A 22,824-nucleotide genomic window follows, 5' to 3' on the forward strand; every position below is an offset into this window, starting at 1 on the left:
TATAATGGGTGACTTCAATCTACATATAGATTGGGTGAACCAAATTGGTAAGGGTGCTGAAGAAGAGGATTTCTTGGAATGTATGCGGGATGGTTTTCTGAACCAACATGCTGAGGAACCAACTAGAGAACAGGCCATTCTAGATTGGGTATTGAGCAATGAGGAAGGGTTAGTTAGCAATCTTGTCGTGCGAGGCCCCTTGGGTAAGAGTGACCATAATATGGTGGAATTCTTCATTAAGATGGAGAGTGACATAGTTAATTCAGAAACAAAGGTTCTGAACTTAAAGATGGGTAACTTTAAGGTATGAGATGTGAATTAGCTGAGATAGACTGGCAAATGATACTTAAAGGGTTGACGGTGGATATGCAATGGCAAGCATTTAAAGATCGCATGGATGAACTACAACAATTGTTCATCCCAGTTTGGCAAAAGAATAAACCGGGAAGGTAGTGCACCCGTGGCTGACAAGGGAAATTAGGGATAGTATCAAGTCCAAAGAAGAAACATATAAATTAGCAAAAAAAAAGTGGCACACCTGAGGACTGGGAGAAATTCAGAGACCAGCAGAGGAGGACAAAGGGCTTAATTAGGAAAGGGAAAAAAGATTATGAGAGAAAGCTGGCAGGGAACATAAAAACTGACTGTAAAAGCTTTCATAGATACGTGAAAAGAAGAAGATTGGTCAAGACAAGTGTAGGTCCTTTACAGAAACAGGTGAATTGATCATAGGGAACAGAGACATGGCAGACCAATTGAATAACTACTTTGGTTCTATCTTCACTAAGGAGGACATAAATAATCTTCCAGAAATAGTAAGGGACGGAGGGTCTAGTGAGATGGAGGAACTGAGGGAAATACATGTTAGTAGGGAAGTGGTATTAGGTAAATTGAAGGGATTAAAGGCAGATAAATCCCCAGGGCCAGATGGTCTGCATCCCAGAGTGCTTAAGGAAGTAGCCCAAGAAATAGTGGATGCATTAGTGATAATTTCTCAAAACTCCTTAGATTCTGGATTAGTTTCTGAGGATTGGAGGGTGGCTAATGTAACCCCATGTTTTAAAAAAGGAAGGAGAGAGAAACCGGGGAATTATAGACCGGTTAGTCTGACATCGGTGGTGGGGAAAATGCTAGAGTCGGTTATCAAAGATGTGATAACAGCACATTTGGAAAGAGGTGAAATCATCGGACAAAGTCAGCATGGATTTGTGAAAGGAAAATCATGTCTGACAAATCTTATAGAATTTTTTGAAGATGTAACTAGTAGAGTGGATAGGGGAGAGCCAGTGGATGTGGTATATTTAGATTTTCAAAAGGTCCCACACAGGAGATTAGTGTGCAAACTTAAAGCACACGGTATTGGGGGTATGGTATTGATGTGGATAGAGAATTGGTTGGCAGACAGGAAGCAAAGAGTGGGAGTAAACGGGACCTTTACAAAATGGCAGGCAGTGACTAGTGGGGTACCGCAAGGCTCAGTGCTGGGACCCCAGTTGTTTACAATCTATATTAATGATTTAGATGAGGGAATTAAATGCAGCATCTCCAAGTTTGCGGATGACATGAAGCTGGGCGGCGGTGTTAGCTGTGAGGAGGATGCTAAGAGGATGCAGGGTGACTTGGATAGGTTAGGTGAGTGGGCAAATTCATGGCAGATGCAATGTAATGTGGATAAATGTGAGGTTATCCACTTTGGTTGCAAGAACAGGAAAACAGATTATTATCTGAATGGTGGCCGATTAGGAAAAGGGGAGGTGCAACGAGACCTGAGTGTCATTGTACACCAGTCATTGAAGGTGGGCATGCAGGTACAGCAGGCGGTGAAAATGGCAAATTGCATGTAGGCATTCATAGCAAAAGGATTTGAGTACAGGAGCAGGGAGGTTCTACTGCAGTTGTACAAGGCCTTGGTGAGACCGCACCTAGAATATTGTGTGTAGTTTTGGTCCCCTAATCTGAGGAAAGACATTCTTGCCATAGAGGGAGTACAGAGAAGGTTCACCAGATTGATTCCTGGGATGGCAGGACTTTCATATGAAGAAAGATTAGATCAACTAGGCTTATACTCACTGGAATTTAGAAGATTGAGGGGGGATCTTATTGAAACGTATAAAATTCTAAAGGGATTGGACAGGCTAGATGCAGGAAGATTGTTTCCGATGTTGGGGAAGTCCAGAACGAGGGGTCACAGTTTAAGGATAAAGGGGAAGCCCTTTAGGACCGAGATGAGGAAAAACTTCTTCACATAGAGAGTGGTGAATCTGTGGAATTCTCTGCCACAGGAAACAGTTGAGGCCGGTTCATTGGCTACATTTAAGAGGAAGTTAGATATGGCCCTTGTGGCTAAAGGGATCGGGGGTATGGAGAGAAAGCAGGTACAGGGTTCTGAGTTGGATGATCAGCCATGATCATACTGAATGGCGGTGCAGGCTCGAAGGGCCGAATGGCCTACCCCTGCACCTATTTCTATGTTTCTATGTTTCTAATTGTCTCCAGAACAGGGTTTCCCAACCTTTTTTAATGCCGTGGACAATGCCATTAACTGAGGGGTCTGTGGACCCCATGTTGGGAACTCCAGTTTAGAGAAAATGGGGCAAAAATACAAAAAGGATCCAGTGAGCAGTAGTTTCCCAGGCAAACCTGTCTTGTTAGTGAGAGAGGTCAGAGGTGACTGGCCAGACTCGTTCAAGTAGACAGCAAGTTGATAGTAGCTCCCCTAACCACGCTTCACAACAGTGGTGCGCAGAAGAGCATCTCTGAACGCACAACATGTCGAACCTCGAAGTGGATGGGCTACAGCAGCAGAAGGCCATGAACATACACTCCGTGGCCACTTTATTAGGAACAGGAGGTACCTAATAAAGTGTCCACAGATATGAAGCAAACATGTTCATTTTTCAGACTGCAGGTGATGAGGCAGTGAATGTGGATTCTGAGGAGATAATAGATGTTGATTGCATATTCCTTATTAATTTATAAATACACTTCATTTCTATTTTTCTTCGCAAATGCTATTAACGCTGCAATACCTTGTCATTTGTAATATCCTTTAAAAATGGTAGTAGTTAAAAGTGTTGTGAGAAAAACTTCTCAGAAATTCAGTTCATGCCAAGATGATCTGACATGACAAGTACTGATTGACAGAATATGTGTGAGCTTTTGTATTAACAGAATACGTGTTTGCTGTAGGTGCTTGTGTCAGAGAAATGATGGATTCATATCAGCTTAATTACGATCTAATTTGGTAATACTAGACACCAGATAGGATTTCAGGTAACAAGTTAACACATTTACCTTTAGGCATTCAGGAACTTAAACATCTTGTCAATTTCAGTACATCAAAACGTGCAGAAATCTATCAGTTTAATGAACTTCAGCTCCTCAGCAATATTGCAAATGTTTTCTGGAATGTTTGCTAATTTCCATTCAGCATGCATGTCAAAACAGAGGATTTAAATTTACAGCAAAACTCTCTTCTGTGTGCAGGGTTAGGATAGCCAGGGAAAAAGAAATTGCATCAAATTGAACGTGAGTCCAAGAAAACCAACAGTAGATTCTGCAGATGCTCGAAATCGAGAGCAACATCCAACATATACCTGTCTTCACCTACCAACTTCCAGCTATCCTCCTTCCTGCCCCCCCCCACCGTGTTACTCTGGTGCCTTTACCCTTTTTTCTCTGTCCTGAAGAAGGGTCTCAGCCCAAAATGGTGACTGCTTATTCATTTCTATAGATGCTGCCTGACCTGCAGAATTTCTCCAGCATTTTGTGTGAGTTGTTTTGGATTTCCAGCATCTGCAGACTTTCTTGTGTTTATAACACACACAAAGTGCTGGAAGAACTCAGCAGGTCAGGCAGCATCTATAGAAAGGAATATACAGTCAATGGTTCAAGCCAACACCCTTCATCAGCCTGAAACGTCAACTATTTATTCCTCTATAGATGCTGACTGGCCCGCTGAAAACCCAACCAAATTGTGACTATGTATATAAAATTTGCAAATTTGAGATAATATATTTTAAAGCTAATCGTTAAATGTCAATATTGAATTGCTATTTCATTTGTTCAATGATTGAATATAATTGCTATATACATTTACATGTATTAGGAATTTGCTGTGCTGTGTTAGTCAGGGTGTAACATGAACAAAATTACAACTTACTTACTTACTGCCTACTACACTGCTGGCACCTAGGACAGCAAAGAACACCCACCATCCCTGTCTATCCTTGGCCATCATACTGTCGTACACAGATATAGAAGAATTCTTCATTGCTGTTTCCATACCAATTTTTTTGACCAGTCAGGTTTGTTAGCCCTGAGCTGAACCCCCGAACTTGGAGGAATGGCGGATCATCCTTAGCCTGGTCTCTACCGTTTGACCTGTTTGGCATGGATGACCCTATGAAGGCCCAGCTAACTTAGCTCTCTGGGTTTTTGAGGCAACACAAGTCTCCAAACCCTATGACAAGTTTGTAGTCCTCTTGGAGGAAAAATACAACAATATTCAACAATTATAAAGAACAAGGAATTGTATAAAAATCAATAATTATATATAAGGAAAAATAAGTCTAATAATTTAGAGGTTAAAGAACAGATATGGAGTAAAATGGGCAACAATAAGTAATTTCTAGCCGGTATTTATTTCCAATCTTATCAAGACTGGGTACGTATAGTCTTGATAGTAACAGAAGGGTGTTTGATAGGGAAGGGTGCATTTTAGAAGAGAGTGATTACAGTATATTTTTTTGAATTGTCCTGCCAAACTCAAAAGCAGTATCTGACTATCATTTGTTATTCTCTATCTCAGCTGCAGGCAGCCAAGTTATGGAACTGATTGATTGTCTAACTGAATATGGTTTGTGAAATTAAAAGAATTGATGGGGAGGGGTGGGTGGGTGAGACATGGAGAGATAAGTTGTGGGAAACAGCAACATTGGGTAGTAGAGGAGGTGGGGAAGATGTTTGCAGTAGGGCCTGAAAAGATCTTTGGGATGCTTTGCCTGCTTTTAGGTCTTAGGAGCAAGGATACACAATTGTAATGTCATTTACAGAAGAGATTCTGTAAATGCCGGACATCCAGAGGAACACACACCAAATGCTGAAGGAATTCAGCAGGTCAGGCAGCATCTATGGAGAAAAATGAGCGGTCAATGCTTTGGGCCAGGACCCTTCTTCCTGAATGTTCATTTGGTGTCATTTGCTGGGCAGGTTATGAGGATAAACACAGGCGATTCTGCAGATACTGGAAATCCAGAACAATACAGGTGAAGTGCTGGAGGAGCTCAGCAGGTCAGGGAGCTTCTAAGGAGAGGAATAAACAGTTGACTTTTTGGGCTGAGGCCCTTCATCAGGACTGGAAAGGAAGGGGGAAAAAGCCAGAACAAGTCGGTGGGCAGAGGGAAAGGTGTACAAGCTAGAAGGTAATAGGTGAAGCCAGATGAGTGGTGGAGGGGGTATGAAATAAGAAGCTATTGGGTGATAGGTGGAAAAGGTAAAGGGCTGAAAAAGAAAGAAGCTCATAGGAGAGGAGAGTGGATCATGGGAGAATGAGAAGGAGGAAGGACTCCAATGGAGGTGAGGGTGGGTGAGGGGGACCAGAGTGGGTATGGAAGAAGGGAGAAGGGGAGAGGGGAAAACTACTGGAAGATAGAGAAATCAATGTTCATGCCATTAGTTTGCAGGCTACTTAGACGGAATATGAGGTGCTGACCCTCCAACCTAAGTGTCTTCATCATGGTATTAGGAGGCATGGATTGACATATTGGAATGGGTTGGAATGAAAAAGGCTAAAAGGATAGCTTGTTGGGTGCATAAGGAAATCAGTCCCAGTTATCAACTGACATTTTCACTTTTCTTCAGCTGAAAGGTTTCCTGCAACTTGATAAAACCTGCCGGACCAATGTTTAAACTAGTACAGAAGAAGACAGATGAATTAAAATGAATTCTTAGAATTAATCTTACGGGATTAGTACAAAAATGTTTCAGAGAAATTACCAGTTTGTAAATCAGGTTGACCTTTCTGTGGCAGTACTGCTAAACAGAAATATGATCCATGGCTCCATTCCATTGAGAATCTTGTTAGTCCTTTGTTCTCATTCTCTTCTGACTTACCGAAGTTATCAAATTCCTGTCAAGAGTGAGATAGAAATACTCAGCATTCATTTTTAGGGGAGAGTTGACTGATGCAATCTTTCACTATCTGTGAGGCCAGTTGTATTATTCTGGCAAAAATTTCCCACAATGCTCAGCAGAACAACACAAGCAGCCACAACATTACAACAAATAAATCAAAACAACAACAGCAAAATAAGCCCCTTTCCTCCCACCCGCCCACCCACTGTCCCACTCAAACACAGACAGTCTTTCAACTCCAGAGCAGGCCAACTTGTGGCCTCCATTTTCCAGTAGACCCGTGGACCTGCAGATATCGGGCCTCTGACTTCCCTAGTGGACTTGCATGCCCAGGGCTTTGGCCATCAGGCCTTGACTTCTGATCGAGCTTTGGGCTTCAATCTTTGGCTTCTTTTCATCGAGATCTCCTCTCAAGGCTTAACACACAAGATGCACAGCTGGTCTTTGTTAACTCCTCAGTTGACAAATTCATCCTAGGAATCAATCTGGTGAACATTATGAAAATAAAATGTGAGAAGTCTGTACTTGTATCGTACTTAGATAAGCCCAAGGTGTTAGCCTCAGTGATCGAAGTTTGGGAAAGGGTCAGAGTTTGCGACTGAATTGCTAGAAAATGCATCATTACTTTTTATCTTGTTAACTCTTGCCTCATCATCTTTTCCTATGACTTTTTTTTCCTTTGGTCTGAGGAAAATAACTTGCTGAGGTTTGAATGTGAATGAGAATGGCCTCTGCTGTGCCCCAGAGAATAAACAGCAGCTGTGAATGGAGAGGCTGAACAACAAAAAGACCCGACCACTAACCACAATCGCCTCCTACCCTTGCCCACATTGCACCAGAATAAGTGGATCCTGATCAGCCTCTGCAGCCACCTGAGGACTCACCAATAGACAATCACTTCGGAGATCGTCATACTCAACTTGAGTGATCGCCCTACTTACCTGATCTGTAATTAATGAGTCTTGTACTGTCTTCCCATAGTCACACGTGCACATCCAATAAAACATGATCGTGAGCTGAAGCAGAAAGCACAAATGTCTTAATCTGTTTTAACCCAAGGCAGCAAAGTTGAATTACAGCTCCCCACCCTGTTACCCCAAGGGGGTCAGGAAACTGCAAGAAAATCATAGAATTAATTTATACAGCTCTGATTCTGCCGGATAAAATCACTAAACTGTCAAGAAAAGCACACACAAAATGCTGGAGGAATTCAGCATGTTGGGCAGCATCTCTGAAAAGGAAAAACCAGATGACATTTTGGGTCAAGGCTCTTGGAGTTTGCTACTCTAGATTTCCAGCATCTGCTGAATAAGTTTCTATATTTTTACCAAAGGAGAAAAAAATAAACCCAGAAATTGTTGTAATTATCTAATTTCTCCTTGGAGAAAAAGAGGGTAAGAGATAATTTGATAGAGATGTACAAGATGATGAGGTTGGTACAGGTGGCATCCATCATTTAGGACCCCCATTACCCAGGATACCCCCTCTTGTCATTGCTGCCGTCGAGGAGGAGATACAGGAGCCTGAAGACAAACACACAACGTTTCAGAACCGGCTTTTTCCCCTCCGCCATCATTGGACACTGAACCCATGTACACTACCTCACTATTTTTTTTCTTTTTTTGCTCTACCCATTTAAATTAATTTTAAATATATATTTCCTTTGTAATTTTTATACTGTAATTTATAGATTTTTTATATTGTTATGCAATATACTGCTGCCACAAAATAACAAATATCAGGACATAGCCTAGTGATATTAAACCCATTTTTGATTCCGATTCTAATATATTGTGTGTTTCTTTTCCTATTTGCTACAGTACATTGAACATTACAGCACAGTACAGTACAGACCCTTTGGACCACTTTTTAATCTAATATCAATCTAATCCTTCCTTCATTAACAAAATTATGAGGGGTATATGGCAGCAACTCAATGCATAAAAGCATGTAGACATGGTCAAGAGGTTCAGATGCTGTTCAGACCAAGCATCAGAATGGGAGGAAATGTGATCTAAGTGACTTTGACGGTGGTTGTTGGTGCCAGACAGGATGGTTTGAGTATCTCAGAAACTGAGTTTTTCGCGAGTTTAGAGAGAATGGTGCGGGAAAGAAAAAACATTCAGTGAGCAGCAGTTCTGTGGGCAAAAGCACTTTGTTAATGAGAGAGGTCAAAGGAGAATGGCTAGACTGGTTCAAGCTGACAGGAAGGAAACAGTAATTCAAATAACCATGCATTACCATAGTGATGTGCAGAACATCTCTGAAGGTACCTAATAAAGTAGACACTGAGTGTATGTCTTATTTAACAGCGTTGTCCAATGTTTTTTTCCATGCTAGTGGGGTTACGTGTGTTAAGTGATGTAAGTGAGGTGTGAGCTGCTGTCTAGTATTGTTCCTATCCCAGTGTGGTGTATAATGTTATCTGACCTGTCTTTCTAACCAGTGAGGTTGTGCGCTCAGCGGGAGTGCAGTGTCAGGCGACCTGTACATGACCTGTTTTCTTGCCCAGTGTTGTTCCACTAGAGAGTTGTGCTGTGTGATTTATCAACAACGTAGTGTTCCTGTACAGCAAGGTTGTGCTCCCGGCAGGAGTATTGTGTTTTGTGACCCGTCTACGAACACAGCGTAGTTTCTGCAGCTGCTGCTGGAAATCCAGAGTAGCACACACACAAGATGCTGGAGGAAGGATGTGTGTTCCCACCCAGTATTGCTTTGGACCTGATGGGGATTATAATATTCAGTAGTTTGCTTACAAGGTGTGTCTGTTGGTTTCCTGTTAGAAGTGAACATGAAACGGTAGCGTTACAGTTAGCGTATCACTTTATACCGCCACCGACCCAGGTTGAGTTCCCGCCGCTGTCTGTAAGGAGATTTTACGTTCTCTCCTTGACCACTTGGGTTTCCTCCGGGGGCCTCCCACATTCCAAAGGCTTTTGGGTTAGTAGGTTAGTTGTTCAGATGGGTGTAACTGGACGGCAGAGGCTCGTTGGGCCAGAAGGGCCTGTATTTGTGCTGTAACTCTCAATCTAAATCTTGTTTTTCCAAAGTAATTTTTAAATTTACTGCATTACCATAATATGAGCTGGGAAATTAGGACCTAGAGATAGAATCAAGCTTTTGGGATATGCCAGGTGCCTAATCATTTTTGAAAACCGAAGAAACGAAGAAACTGATTGTACAAAATATCATCTGGGAGGTTTTGATGTCTTTACTTATATTGATTTGCATGCTCTTTATTCATTGTGAGCTCAATTTAGCATATTACTTGAATGAAATCAGGTTTAGGGGATTTTAAATGAGATTAAGATACATTAATTAAGCTTTTCTATATCTCATTAAATGTGAGGCAAAGTGACTCTATTCTGTTAAAATAAAGATGCAATAAATGTAATATTGTTGATCTATTACAATGATCTACAGATTATTCAAGGAGGCATGCTAAGGTGAGTTTTAATTATGACTAAATTGTGATATTACTCTTTCATACCCTGAACATCTGTTCCCTTCAGGAACAATGATTTATGCCCATTATCAGCATGGCCAGCTTGCTACAGCTTATGCCATGCTTAGTGGGAAGTGAAAGAGATTTTAAAAGTAGGCGCATCAAAGTGGAACAAGGCCAATATGTGTTAAAGTGATAAGGTGATGGGCACCTGATCAGATGGAGCCAAATGTTAACTTTAGCTTTTTCTTACAGACCATCTGTCATTGGCCAAAAGGGTGAGCTGGACTATGAAAGGGATAGAACTTCCTTTTGACAGGGAGCATGGCAGGACAAAGCCCATTCTCTCAAACCGTCTGAAGAAGCTCATTGAAAATGGTGCTGTCAGAATTCTGGTTTTCAAAAATGGTACAGGGCAGGATGGGGACAAAATCACCACCTCACTGGATGACCAACAACAGGTAAAAGTGTTTTATTTTGATAAGTATCTTATTTCTGCTTTCCCAAAGTGATTCAATTTCCCTCTAGAAATAAAGTTGAAAGTCTGGCAAAGATGGGCATTAACAGTATTTTTTTAAATAGCATATTTATTCAATAGAAAAAAAGACTTAAAGATAAACAAGAAAGTTAAGACTTGCTGCAATTAAACAAATTTATTTTTAAACTAAGTGGAAAGGACATTCTAAATTGCAGTCCTGATGAAGGGCCTCAGTCCGAAATATCGGCTGTTCATTCATTTCCATAGATGCTGCCTGACCTGCTGAGTTTCTGCAGCATTTTGTGTGTGTTACTAAATTACGAAGGTAGTTTAGAGGCATGTAATTGTTGGGAATGTAGTTTTTTTATTTAGGTAACTGCCTCTAAATCTAGTAATTGTTAACTCATAAACCTATTCTCTGTTCTAAAATCCCAAGCAAATAAATGTTTCTAATATTCTACTTCACAAATTCCGACGCATTGATTTTCCAATGGTTTGCAGGGGTATTTGGCTTGCATCTGTCTGCTCAATTTATAAAATGTATTTATCTTTATTTTATTATGTCTTGGATATTAAATATTAACTTCACCAACCAAATATAGGATTAGATTTATACTGAAATTCTTACCAGCTTTGGGAACAACAAGGAAATGAATTAATATGTGACTGAATATTTTTAATATATAATAACTATCCTGGAACTAGAATCTATCTATCTGGAAATTAAGCATCATACCTTACATATGTAATGTTATTTACTTGGAGTTTTATAATAAAAACTGAGTTTGGAATCATTCTATATGGAATAGAAGGATTTGAAAATAAGATGAATGATTTTATAATGGTATTCTAACCTATAACACCCAAAGGGAAATCTGTATGAAAGGAAGTGCCGTGTCTAAACCTGATTCTGATTCAAAATGCACTTGCAGACTCAAGGGGAGTAATTACAGGTTAACTTACAGAACACAAGAGATTGTTCAGAGTTTATTTATTTGGAGATACAGCATGGAACAGCCCGTCCAGCCCTTCGAGCTGCGCTGACAGCAATGTTCATCTTAATGTATACTGATAAATCTTTCCAAGCTCTGGGTTGCAGTGTGAGTTGGGGCCACCTTTGGTCCAACCGGTTTGCCCACAGCCATAGTGTGTTTACAACAAATGTAGTCTCACTGGCTCTTCTCTCAGCCTTGGAGTAGCTGTTCAGCAGCAAAATGTACAGTCCATCAGGCCGCTGCTTATTGATTCCAACTCAGCATTCAATATCATCATTCCCTCGCTAAAACCTGGGCCTCTGTACCTTCCTCTGCAATTGGATCCCTGACTTCCACAGTCAGTGTGGATCGTAATAACACCTTCTCCTTGCTGACAGTTAATAAGGTGCACCTCAAGGATACATGCCAAGCGCAAGCCCAGCTACCCACTATTTAACCCTCACTTAATCACGGGACAACTTACAATGACCAATTAGCCTACTAAGCCATACATCTTTGGACTGTTGGAGGAAACCGCAGCAAATGGAGGAAACCCATGCCTTCTGTGGGGAGGATGTCCAAATCCCTTACAGAGGATGGCGGGATTGAACTCCAAACTCCGAACTCCAATGGCCCGGGCGATAATAGCATTGTGCTAACACTATTTTCAGAAATTCTCAATGGAACAAAGAGGATGACAGCTTTAAAATAATAAAGGGTCTTCAAACAGATTAATTTAAATACGTTTGTTTAAAATATATTTACTTAAAAGAGAAACATAATATTTTTGTCGAAATGCACTCCAGTTATCTGCGTGCCCCTCAACTGGGTTGAAAGTAAATAACTGTTGATTTTTTTTGATGTTCATATCAGTTCTAGTCGTTAATTTTAACAAGAAAATTAGTGGTACATTAACAGGAAAGCTCTGAGATGTCTCACCTTTCTCAGTATTTATTCCATGTTTCTCCGTCAATTTTCAGATTTAACACTGTTTGTGCCTCAGGGGCAGACTTCAATCTTGGCGTCAAGGAGTGTGTTAGATATAGAGAAGCAAAATGAATGCAAAAGTAAAAACACAAAGAAGTGTGCATATAACCTCAGTTAAAAGTGTAGAGGAGTCAAACAGAGCTTTGATGTTGAGAGAGTCTCATTCCTCAAGAGGCCAAAAAGCCCTGAATTGTAGTTGGTTGGAAACCAGTAATTGGTTTATTATTGTCTCATATACCAATATGCAGTGAAAAACTTTGTTGTGCAAGCAATTGATGCAGATTATTACAAAAGGAAAAATGATAATAATGAAGAATATAGAGTCATAGAGAATCAGGCTCTTTGGCCCATCTATTCCATGCCAGTCTGTTATTCTGCCTAGTCCTATTGACCTGCACCTGAGCCAACATCTATCACTACTACTGGTATCTTATTTAACACTCTCCCCACTTCTGAGTGAAGAAAATCCTGCTCAGGTTCCCCTTAAACATTTGCCTTTCATCCTTAACTAATAACCTCACCCAGCCTCAGAGGAAAAAGCCTGCTTTCATTTACCCTATCTATACCCTTCATGAATGAGAGGCATAGATAGAGTAGACAGGGAGCATCTGTTTCTCAGGGTTGAAATGTCTAATACCAAAGGGCATGCATTGAAGGTGAGAGGCGGTAGGTTCAAGAGGGATGTGAGGGGTAAGTGTTTTACTCAGAGTCTAGCATGCCCAGAATGTGCTTCCTAGGATGGTGGTAGAGGCAAATACATTAGAGGCTTTTAAAAGATGTTTGGATAGGCACATGGATGTAAGGAAGATGGAGAGATATGGACATTGTGTAGGTAGGAGAGATTAGTGTTTGGGTGTTTTTTGATTTGCTTTTCAGCTGGTTTGGCACAACATTGTGGGCCGAATGGTCTGTTCCTGTGCAGTACTGTTCTATCTTCAAATCTCCCCTCATTCTCCTAAACTTCAGGGAATAAAGTCCTAATTTACTCAATTTGAATACAGTGAAAGTGGAAATGCAGTGCAGGTAGACAATGCTATGACAAGGCCCATGTTGACCTGTTCTTTGTTTTAAATTATTTTCAATGTACAATGGAGACATCTGAAGCATTGGAGATTTTCTGCAATAAAGGCTGAGAAGTTGTGGATTGGAAATGGTAGGAAGTGAAGTTTTTATAGAGAGGAAAATTGCGGCTTGAGTTCTGTAGTTCTGTAACTATGAAGCTTCAACCTCAGTGAATCCAGTAAATTAAAAGGGAGTGGGAAACCGAGTCCAAGTGAACAAGAATAGAGGGGAAACTTCATCAAATACACTCAGTAGCCTCTTTATTAACTAATTCCTGTACCTAGTAAAGTGGCCACTGAGTGTATGTTCCTGGTCTTCTGCTGCTGTAGTCCATCCACTTCAAGGTTTGAGGTGTTGTGTATTCAGAGATACTCTTCTGCACACCACTGTTGTAACGTGTGGTTATTTGAGTTACTGCTGCCTTAGTGTCAGCTTGAACCAGTTTGGTCATACTCCTCTGACCTCTCTAGTTAACAAGGTGTTTTCACCCACAGACTGCCACTCACTGGATTTTTTTTTTGTTCTTCACACCATTCCCTGTAAAACCTAGACACCATTGCACGCAAAAATCCCAGGAGATCAGCCATTCCTGAGGTGCTCAAACCACCCCGTCTGGCACCAACAATCATTCCACGGTCAAAATCACTTGGATCACATTTGTTTTCTATTCTTTTGCTTTGTCCAAAAAACAGCTGGACTTCTTGACCATGTCTGCATGCTTTGATGCATTAGGTTGCTGCCACATGATTGGCTGATTAGCTATTTGTATTAATAAGCAGGTGTACAAGTGTACCTAATAAAGTGGCCACTGAATGTATGTTTCATCTTCCCAGAGCTGCCTTCTCCTGACACCCTCCTGTTCCTGCACCCACTGCTGCCCTGGCTGCACACCCTACTCACAATCTAAACTCCCGGCTCACAATGCAGACTAGATGCAAGAAAAATGGATTACTGGACTTTTCTTGTAATTTGTTCTGAGGGTTCAAAGTTGGTCAAGAAATTGGAGCCTTTTCTCTTGACTTCAACCATCAGAATGTTTGGAAACCTGGTTAAATATCTCATCTGAAAGGCAGGCACTTACTTTTGTATAATCTTTGATGCCCTTGCTAATCAAACCTATCAATGTTGACTTTAAATATACCCAATGATTTGGCCTCCACAGGAATTTCATAGATTCGCCATCCTCTGGCTACAGAAATTCCTCCTCATCTCTTCTTGAGGGATATCCTTATATCCTGAGGCTGTGCCCTCTGTTCAAAATCAGAGTCAGGTTTATAATCACTAACATGTATTGTGAAATTTATGACCTTGCACACTAGCACAGTGCAATGCTTAAAATTTATTATAATTCAAAATGAGAAAGATCATCATCATTATGTGCCGTGTTGTATGCTGTGGATGATCATGGTCCCATGAGCATGATTGTTCTTGGCAAATTTTTCTACAGAAGTGGTTTGCCATTGCCTTCTTCTGGACAGTGTCTTTACAAGAAGGGTGACCCCAGCCACGATCAACATCTTTCAGGGATTGTCTCTCTACCTGGCGTCAGTGGTTGCATAACCAGGACTTGTGAAGTGCACCGGCTACTCATTTGACCATCCACCACCCGCTCCCATGGCTTCACATGACCCTGATCCTGGGGGGAGGGTGTGTGTTAACTGGGTGCTACACCCTGCCCAAGGGTGACCTGCAGGCTAGCAGAGGGAAAGAGCTCCGTACACCTCCTTTGGTAGAACCCTGTCTCCGCTCTTTCACCCAAATAAGAAATATATGTTAAAAAAATGCAAAAAAGAGAGCAAGACATGAGGTTGTGTTCATGGATTCATAGTCCATTCGGAACTCTGATGGCAGAAGGGATGAAGCTTTTCCTGAAAAGTTAAACATGTGTCTTCAGAGTGTGACCTAGACTACCTGTGTGTCCTAAACACCCAATATAGTGTAGGCCCAGAGCCATCAAATGTTTCTCATATGTTAACCCTTTAGTTCCTGCAATCATTCTCCTATACCTCCTCTGGACCCTCCCCAATGCTCCAAATGTAGTTTGACCAATGCCTTACAAAGCCTCAGTGAATCTGGTAAGTTTAAAAGGAGTGGGAAAGAGAGACCCGGTGAGCTGAAAGAAGAATGCAGATTGGTTTTTGGACATCAGTACAAAACGAACGACAGGAAAATGATAATCATTTCAAATTTTATTTTAGTGAAGTCAACAGAAAAATAAATCCCATCAGCAGCAGAATTGGCTGTGGAACTATAATTGATCATGTTAATTTGGATCAGCATGGTAGCATAGCGGTTAGCATAATGCTAACACAACACTAGTGGCATGGGTTCAGTTCCCGCACTGCTTGTAAGGAGTTTGTCTGTTCTCCCCATTACCGCTTATGTTTCCTCTGGATGCTCCAGTTTCCTCCCACATTCCAAAACATACAGGTAAGGAGGTTTATTGGTCCATGGGTGTAATTGAGTGGTGCGGGCTCAGGAAGTGCTTGTTACTGTGCTGTATCTCTAATTTAAAAGAAATTGCTCTAGCAGAATAGATGAAGATGAAGACCAGTTCCATTATCACTCTCTTCCATCCAATACCCCTTGTCTCCTCTTCCCCTCCACCCCTCATTAACCTCAGCCCCACTATTCTTGCTCTTTTCCAACCAATACCGCTCCTCTTTCTAATACCCTTGCAAGCAGACATGTGCCATGCCTACCGCTACACTTCCTCCCTCACTACCATTCAGGGCCCCAAAAGTCCTTTCAGGTGAGGTGACACTTCAGCTGTGAGTCTGTTGGGGTCATCTACTGTATCCAGTGCTCCCATTGTGGCCTCCTGTATATCGGTGAGACCTGACGTGAATTTGGAGACTGCTTCACCAAGCACCTATGCTCCGTCTGCCAGAAAAAGCAGGATCTCCTGGTGGCTATCGATTTCAATTCTTCTTCCCATTCACATTCTGACATGTCAGTCCATGGCTGCCTCTACTGCCGCCATGAGGCCACACTCAGATTGGAGGAACAATCATCTCGCACCCCCCATCCTCATCACATTCTACAGGGGTTGTGTTGAGAGCATCCTGAGCAGCTGCATCACTGCCTAGTTCAGAAATTGCACTATCTTGGATTGCAAGACCCTGCAGCGGATAGTGAGCTCAGCTGAGAAGATCATCAGCAGTTATGGTCAAAGTGACAATAAAAAGTGACTTGACTTATATTCCAACCAGATGGTATGAATTTTGATTTCCCTATCTTCCGGTAATTACCCTACTTCACCATTCCCATTCCTGTTTCCCCACTCTCCTCATCTTCTTACCTGCCCGTCACCTCCCACTGGCACTTCTCTCCCTTCCCTTTCCTCCATGGTCTTCCACCCTCTCCAATCACATTCCCCCTTCTCCAGCCCTTTATCTATTTCACCAATCAGCTTCCTAGCTCTTTACTTCACCCCACCCCCTCTCCCGGTTTCACCTATCGCCTATCACTTACTTCTCCCTCCTCTCACCCCACCTACTTGCTCTAACTTCTCATCTTTTTTTCAGCCCTGATGAAGGGTCTCGGCTTGAAACGTCGACTTTTATTATTTTCCATAGTTGCTGCCTGGTCTGCTGAGTTCCTCCAGTATTTTATGTGTTGCTTGGATTTCCAGTACCTGCAGATTTTCTTGACTTAATACCTCTCCTCTCCTCTTCCCTCCCCCAACTCCTCACTAATCTCCACCCCACTATTTTCCATATATAGTATTGTTCTCACTTTCAATAGGTGAGTCAGAGAGCAGAAATGACTGTCTTTCACTCACTCTAAAGAAGGTAATGCATGATTATTTAGTATTTCTGTAACCCTCCATTCTAATTCTCAACAGAATCATAAATATCATTGTATCTGTTCAGTAACCTTCATCTAAGTAATATTTTGCTTGTGTTTCTTTTTTATTTCTGTTTGCAGTTTTTAGACCAATGCACTCTAAAGATCAGATTAATGTCCCCAGCAAAATATCTGTATGACTGGGAGGGCAATCGAATTTATGACCTCAAAACAGGTATGTGATTGTAAGATTGGACTATCCTTCAAAGCACTGAGGAACTCTCATGCATGGATAGGTGAATTAAGTACACAATCTATGAAGTTTTCGGGTGATGGAAAGCACCATTAATCATCAGGGACCCCCACCACCCAGGGCATGCTCTCTTCTCACTGCTGCCATCAGGAAGAAGGCACAGGAGCCTCACACCACCAAGTTTAGGAACAGTTATTAATAGTAATAGGCATCCGTTAGTTCTCATGAGACCATGGATTTGCTCCTTGGAAGGTTTCCAGGGTGCAGGCCTGGGCAGGGTTGTATGGGAGACCAGCAGTTGCCCAAGCTGCAAGCCTTCCCCTCTCCACACCACCATTGTCCAAGGGAAGGGCACTAGGACCCACGCAGCTTGGCACCGGTGTCGTCGCAATGTGTTGTTAAGTCCCTTGCTCAAGGACACAACGCACTATCTCAGCTGAGGCTCGAACCGGTGACCTTCAGTTCACTAGACTGATGCCTTATCCACTAGGCCACGCACCAACACAAGGAACAGTTATTACCCTTCAAACATCAGGCTCTTTTTTTTTAATAAAAATTTTTTTATTGAATTTTCAAATGGTTACAGAAAGAAAAAAAATTATCAACCCCTCGCCCCTAACATATCCCTGTAGAAAGAGAAAAAAAAAGGAAAAAAAAGGAAGTAAGAAAGAATGCCTGGATATCGGAAGATCCCCACATGCTCCATGGAGTTCATAATAGCTTTAGTATATATATTTATTTCTTTCCCCAAATAACCAATAATTTTATCTCCGGAGCACCTATATATTTAATCCTATCTTTTGTAAATAAGGGCGCCAAATTTTCAGAAATATTTCGTATTTATCTCTTAAATTATAAGTAATTTTTTCAAATGGAATGCAGCTAAAAGCTATATCTATTTTCATTTTCTTAATGTATGTTAAAATTCTTTTTCTTTTCACCGGTCCATTAAGCCCATTAACATTAAAACTTTAAAAATTCAGTAAATTAGTCATTATTTTTAACAGGGTTACTCCAGTCTATAGTAATACCTAACTTTTCAACTTTCGTAGTACCTTGGGGAATCTTTTTAAAATTCTCCATGTTGCTATGTGTCTCCACCCCCCCCCCCCCCCCCCGATTGTCCAGGCAAAGAAAGAAAGATTAAAGAAAAATAGATTATAAAGAAAAAAATAACAAAATACCCCCCTACTAATGTTGTGAATAAAAAAAAACACAACATTACCCCTCTCCGTTGTACGGGTCATGGCAATCGCCATGATTACACACGTGAATCCCATAGCGATCGATCCAAAGTTCCCCCAGCTCCCCTGTAACATAAAAAAGTATATATAAGAGAAGAAAAAATAATATTACTACTCTCGATTAATATTTCTCAAATTTTTACCTTTCTCCCCCTGTATCATATAATTAAGAATATATTTAAATATTCTTCTGTCCTTAAACATCCATCAACTCCATTCACTGTCCCTGTCTTCACCTTTAATCCGTTTCACTTTCAAATCTTTGGCTATGGTTAGTGAATATTTGAGAGTTCTTGTGCAAATTCTTCCGCATCCCGATAATCAGTAAAAGATCTTCTTTTTCCGTCATCCAAAAAAATTATCAGGGTTGCTGGGTGGCGCAATATAAATTTATAACCCTTTTCCCATAAAGCTTTTTTCGCTAGGTTAAATTCCTTCTTTCTCTTCAAAAGGTCATACCTTATATCAGGATAGTAAAGAACTGTTTTCCCTTCTATCATCAATGGCCCATTTCTCTTTCTGGCACGTTGGGCGGCCGCCTTCAGGATCTTTTCTTTATCTTGATATCTTAAGCATTTTATCAAGATTGATCATGGGTTTTGATCAACTTGAGGTCTTGATCTTAAGGCTCTGTGAGCCCTTTCAATTTCAATTAACTGGGTTTCTTCTTCCATTTCCAAAATTTCTGGAATCAATTTTTGAAAAAAAGTTTATTGGATCCTTTCCCTCTATACCTTCTTTAAGTCCAACAATCTTAATATTATTTCGTCTGTTAAAATTTTCAAGTACATTCACTTTTTCCAACAACCGTTTTCTTTCTGATGTCCAGGCAGAAATATTATCTTCCATTTTATTCACTCTATCAATGGTGTCTCCCGTTATTTCTTTCAAGTTTTTAATTTTCTTGTCCATTTTATTTTGTCTTGTCTTTTCATCATTTTATCAAACATAATCTTCATATTTTTAATATCTTTTTATTACTTTTAATGCTTTTAATTCATGCATTATTTGTACCAAAGATTTGTTTAAGTCTCCAATATCACCTCCAACCTCTTCCTGTTGCTCTTCTTTGTTTGTCTCTTCATCTTCGTCTGATTTATCCAGAGAATCTGATTCCACCTCATATTCACTTTCACTTTCAGTTCCGATCATAACTGGGATTTGTAGTTTGGGTTGCTCGTGTTTGCGCGTGCCCCTTCCTTCACGCAAGCTCAATTCCTGTTGCTATTTTTTTTGGAAACAGTTGATGTTGCCGCAGTTTCCTGTTCTGTATTGCTGGAGGTAAAATGCACTTGAGCCCGAGGCTCTTTCATGGCTGCCGGCCTTGATTCTTTTCCAACTTGTGTTGTCTTCAAAGTAGTAGTTTTCTTCTGCTTCTGTTTAGGAGACATATCTTAAGACAATCCTGAATAGTTTATAAGTAATTTTTAAAAAGTATTTAATAACTTTTCTTCACTTAAACATTATTTTACTGGTTTTTTATGGGAGAGCTGAATTTCCACATCTCGATCCTACATCATCACGTGACGTCCCCCCAAACATCAGGCTCTTGAACCAGTGGGGATAGCTTCACTTGCCCCATCACTGAAATGTTCCCACAACCTATGCACTCACTTTCAAGGACTCTTCATCCTATGTTCTCGATATTTATTTTTTATATATTTATTATTATCTCATTCTTTTTGTACTTGCACAGTTGTTGTCTTTTGCACATTGGTTGAAAACACAAGTGGGTGCAGTCTTTCATTGATTCTGTTATGGTTATTATTCTATTATGGATTTACTGAGTATGCCTGCAAGAAAATGAATCTCAGGGCTGTATATGGGGGCATATATCTACTTTGATAAAAACATTTCTTTGAACTTTGAATGCTCAATGTAGGTTGTAGGTCATAGTGAAAGTTGTATAGACGTGATGCTTCTGGTATAATAGCGGTATATCTGGCTTCAGGAAACACCCCAATTTGATATCTGAAACAAATGCAGTTGAACATCTCCTGTCTGAATATCCATAAACCAAAATTAGAATTTATATTCATTTTGTACTCCCACCACAATGGATCAAGATTTTTCCAGAGTTTATGGTTTTATTTTCTGTTCTCAGCAAGAGACATTAAAAACACGAACCCCTCTGACGAAGGTTCTCGGCCCGAAACGTCGACAGCGCTTCTCCCTATAGATGCTGTCTGGCCTGCTGTGTTCCACCAGCATTTTGTGTGTGTTGCTTAAAAACACAGTGACTTTATTGTGTGCACACACAAAATACTGCTGGAATTCAGCAGGTCAGGCAACATCTATGGAAAGGAATCAGGAGTTTGGGCTGAAGGCCTTCATCAGGACTGGAAAGGAAAGGGGAGAGGCCAGAATAAGGTGTGAGGTTGGGTGGGGTGGGGGGGTGGAATGAAGTAAACTGGGAGATGATAGGTGGAAAAAGTAATGGGCTAAAGAATAGAAGTGGAGAGTTGACTATGGGAGAAGAGCAAGGAGGAGGGACACCAGAGGGAGTTGATGGGCAGGTGAGGACAAGAGGTAAGAAGCGAGCAATGGAAAAGAGAGGAGTACAAAGAGGAATTACATTAAAAAACTTCATTATGTGTTTTACTTGTATATTAAGCTTACATATAATCTCAGTATTTATACAAATAATATCTAAAATTGCATTGAATATACAATATCATATTATCAAAATTTGCCAAGCATTGCTTCTATATTCTGTACATAACCCAGTTAGATTCCTAGAGAAATCCTCTCTTTGAAAACTTGTATAATGGGATGCACAACAAACCCTTAATTTTTGTGGGGGATGCATATTGCCATGACAAAAAAAAAATCAGAAATTAACCAAAGTCAAGTTAAAAGCAAACTTTGCTTATTTTGACATCTGGAAACATGTAATCAGGAGTATTGTGTGCAGTTCTGGTCACCTACCAGCAAGAAGGATATCAATGAGATTGAAAGAGTACAGTTCAAAATAAATTTATTAAAGAACATGTGTGCCCGTATACAATTCTGGTATTCGTTTTCTTGTGGGCATACTCGGTAAATCCAAGAGCCATAATAGGTTCAATGCAAGACCCGCAGCCAACAGGGCAGACAAACACTCAATGTGCAGTGGACAACAAACTGTGCAAATACAAAACAGAAAAATAGTAATTATTATTATAAATTCATACATAAGCAATAAATATCGAGAACATGAGATAAGAGTCCTTGGAAGAGAAGTTTTACAAAGATGTTGCAGGGACTTGAGGACCTGATTTACAGGGAAAGGTTGAATAGGTTAGGATTTTAGAACTTGGAGCGTCGGAGAATGAGGAGAGATCTGATTGAGATACTATTAGATAGGGAATTATTTCACTCAGAGGATGGTGCAAGTGGGAATAAGCTGCCAGTGGAAATGGTGGATGTGGGTTTGATTTCAACATTTAAGAATAATTTGCATAGGTACATGGATTGAGGGGTATGGAGGGATATAGTCCAGGTACAGGTTGATGAGACTAGGTAGATTAGCAGTTCAACACAAACTAGGTGGTGCTCTATGATGTTACGACTTTGTGTTGAAACTTAGCAGCCACTCATTCAGACGGAAGTTGCATATGTCCAAGACTTTTCTTTTTAAATAGTTTTTTTTGGCATAGATAGAGTGGACAGACAGCACATTTTTCTGAGGACGGAAATAGCTAATACGAGGTGGCCTAACTTTAAGGTGTTTGGAGGAAGGTATGGGGGAGATGTCAGAAGTAGAGTTTTTATACAGAGAGTGGTGGGTGCATGGGTACAGGGTTAACGGTAGAGGCAGGGATATTAGGGACATTTTAGGGACTCATACATAGTCCCATGGATTAAAGAAAAAATGGAGGGAAGGTTAAATTGATTTTGGAGTAGCTTAAAGGGTCAGCACAACATTATAGGCTGAAGGGCCTGTACTGCACTGTACTGTTCTATGCTCTATCTCATAGACTCTTTTCCATTAATCCAGTCAAAAATATTGTTAACCATTACCTGTTTTCAATTACCTATGTTCAAAAAAAAGTTTCCTAATATGTTATTTTGGCATGCATTATAGCAAACACAACCTTCATTAAGTGACATTTTGAGTTCAATGAAACTCTTTCTTGTAGGAGACATTTGTGAAATAAATGTTCACTAAGCAGGTGAGACAACTGCTCTGTATGAAAAACGTCATTTGGAGATTTTGTACTGTACTGGTCTGTATTAGTTCACTGTGGGTAACAGATTTTTAGTATTCTCTGAGAAAATATTTTCAGAAGTTATCTTGACATTTAAGAATTGTAAGTGGTAAATCGATTGAATGCTGCAAACTGAAATTTACATTTAAATCTCAATTTCGAAGAAAAAAACTGGAAGTATTCTGCTTACATCAATAGAAAGGGTTGAAAGGGATAATATATCAGCCATAATGAAATGGTGGAGCAGACTCGATGGGTTGAATAGAC

At 40.5% G+C, this 22,824-nt stretch overlaps 1 protein-coding gene across 1 annotated transcript in view; it reads left to right on the forward strand.

The window, feature by feature from the left end:
* The window catches only part of LOC140729730 (doublecortin domain-containing protein 1-like), a 537,877-nt gene that overhangs the window by 99,801 nt on the left and 415,252 nt on the right, over nt 1–22,824 (forward strand). Inside the window, exons 7-8 of the mRNA XM_073049855.1 lie at nt 9,836–10,041; nt 17,012–17,105. Of these exons, the coding sequence (XP_072905956.1) occupies nt 9,836–10,041; nt 17,012–17,105 (300 nt within the window). The remainder of the gene's footprint in view (nt 1–9,835; nt 10,042–17,011; nt 17,106–22,824) is intronic.

This window comes from Hemitrygon akajei, chromosome 6 (genome assembly GCF_048418815.1).
Source record: "Hemitrygon akajei chromosome 6, sHemAka1.3, whole genome shotgun sequence".
NCBI lineage: Eukaryota > Metazoa > Chordata > Chondrichthyes > Myliobatiformes > Dasyatidae > Hemitrygon > Hemitrygon akajei.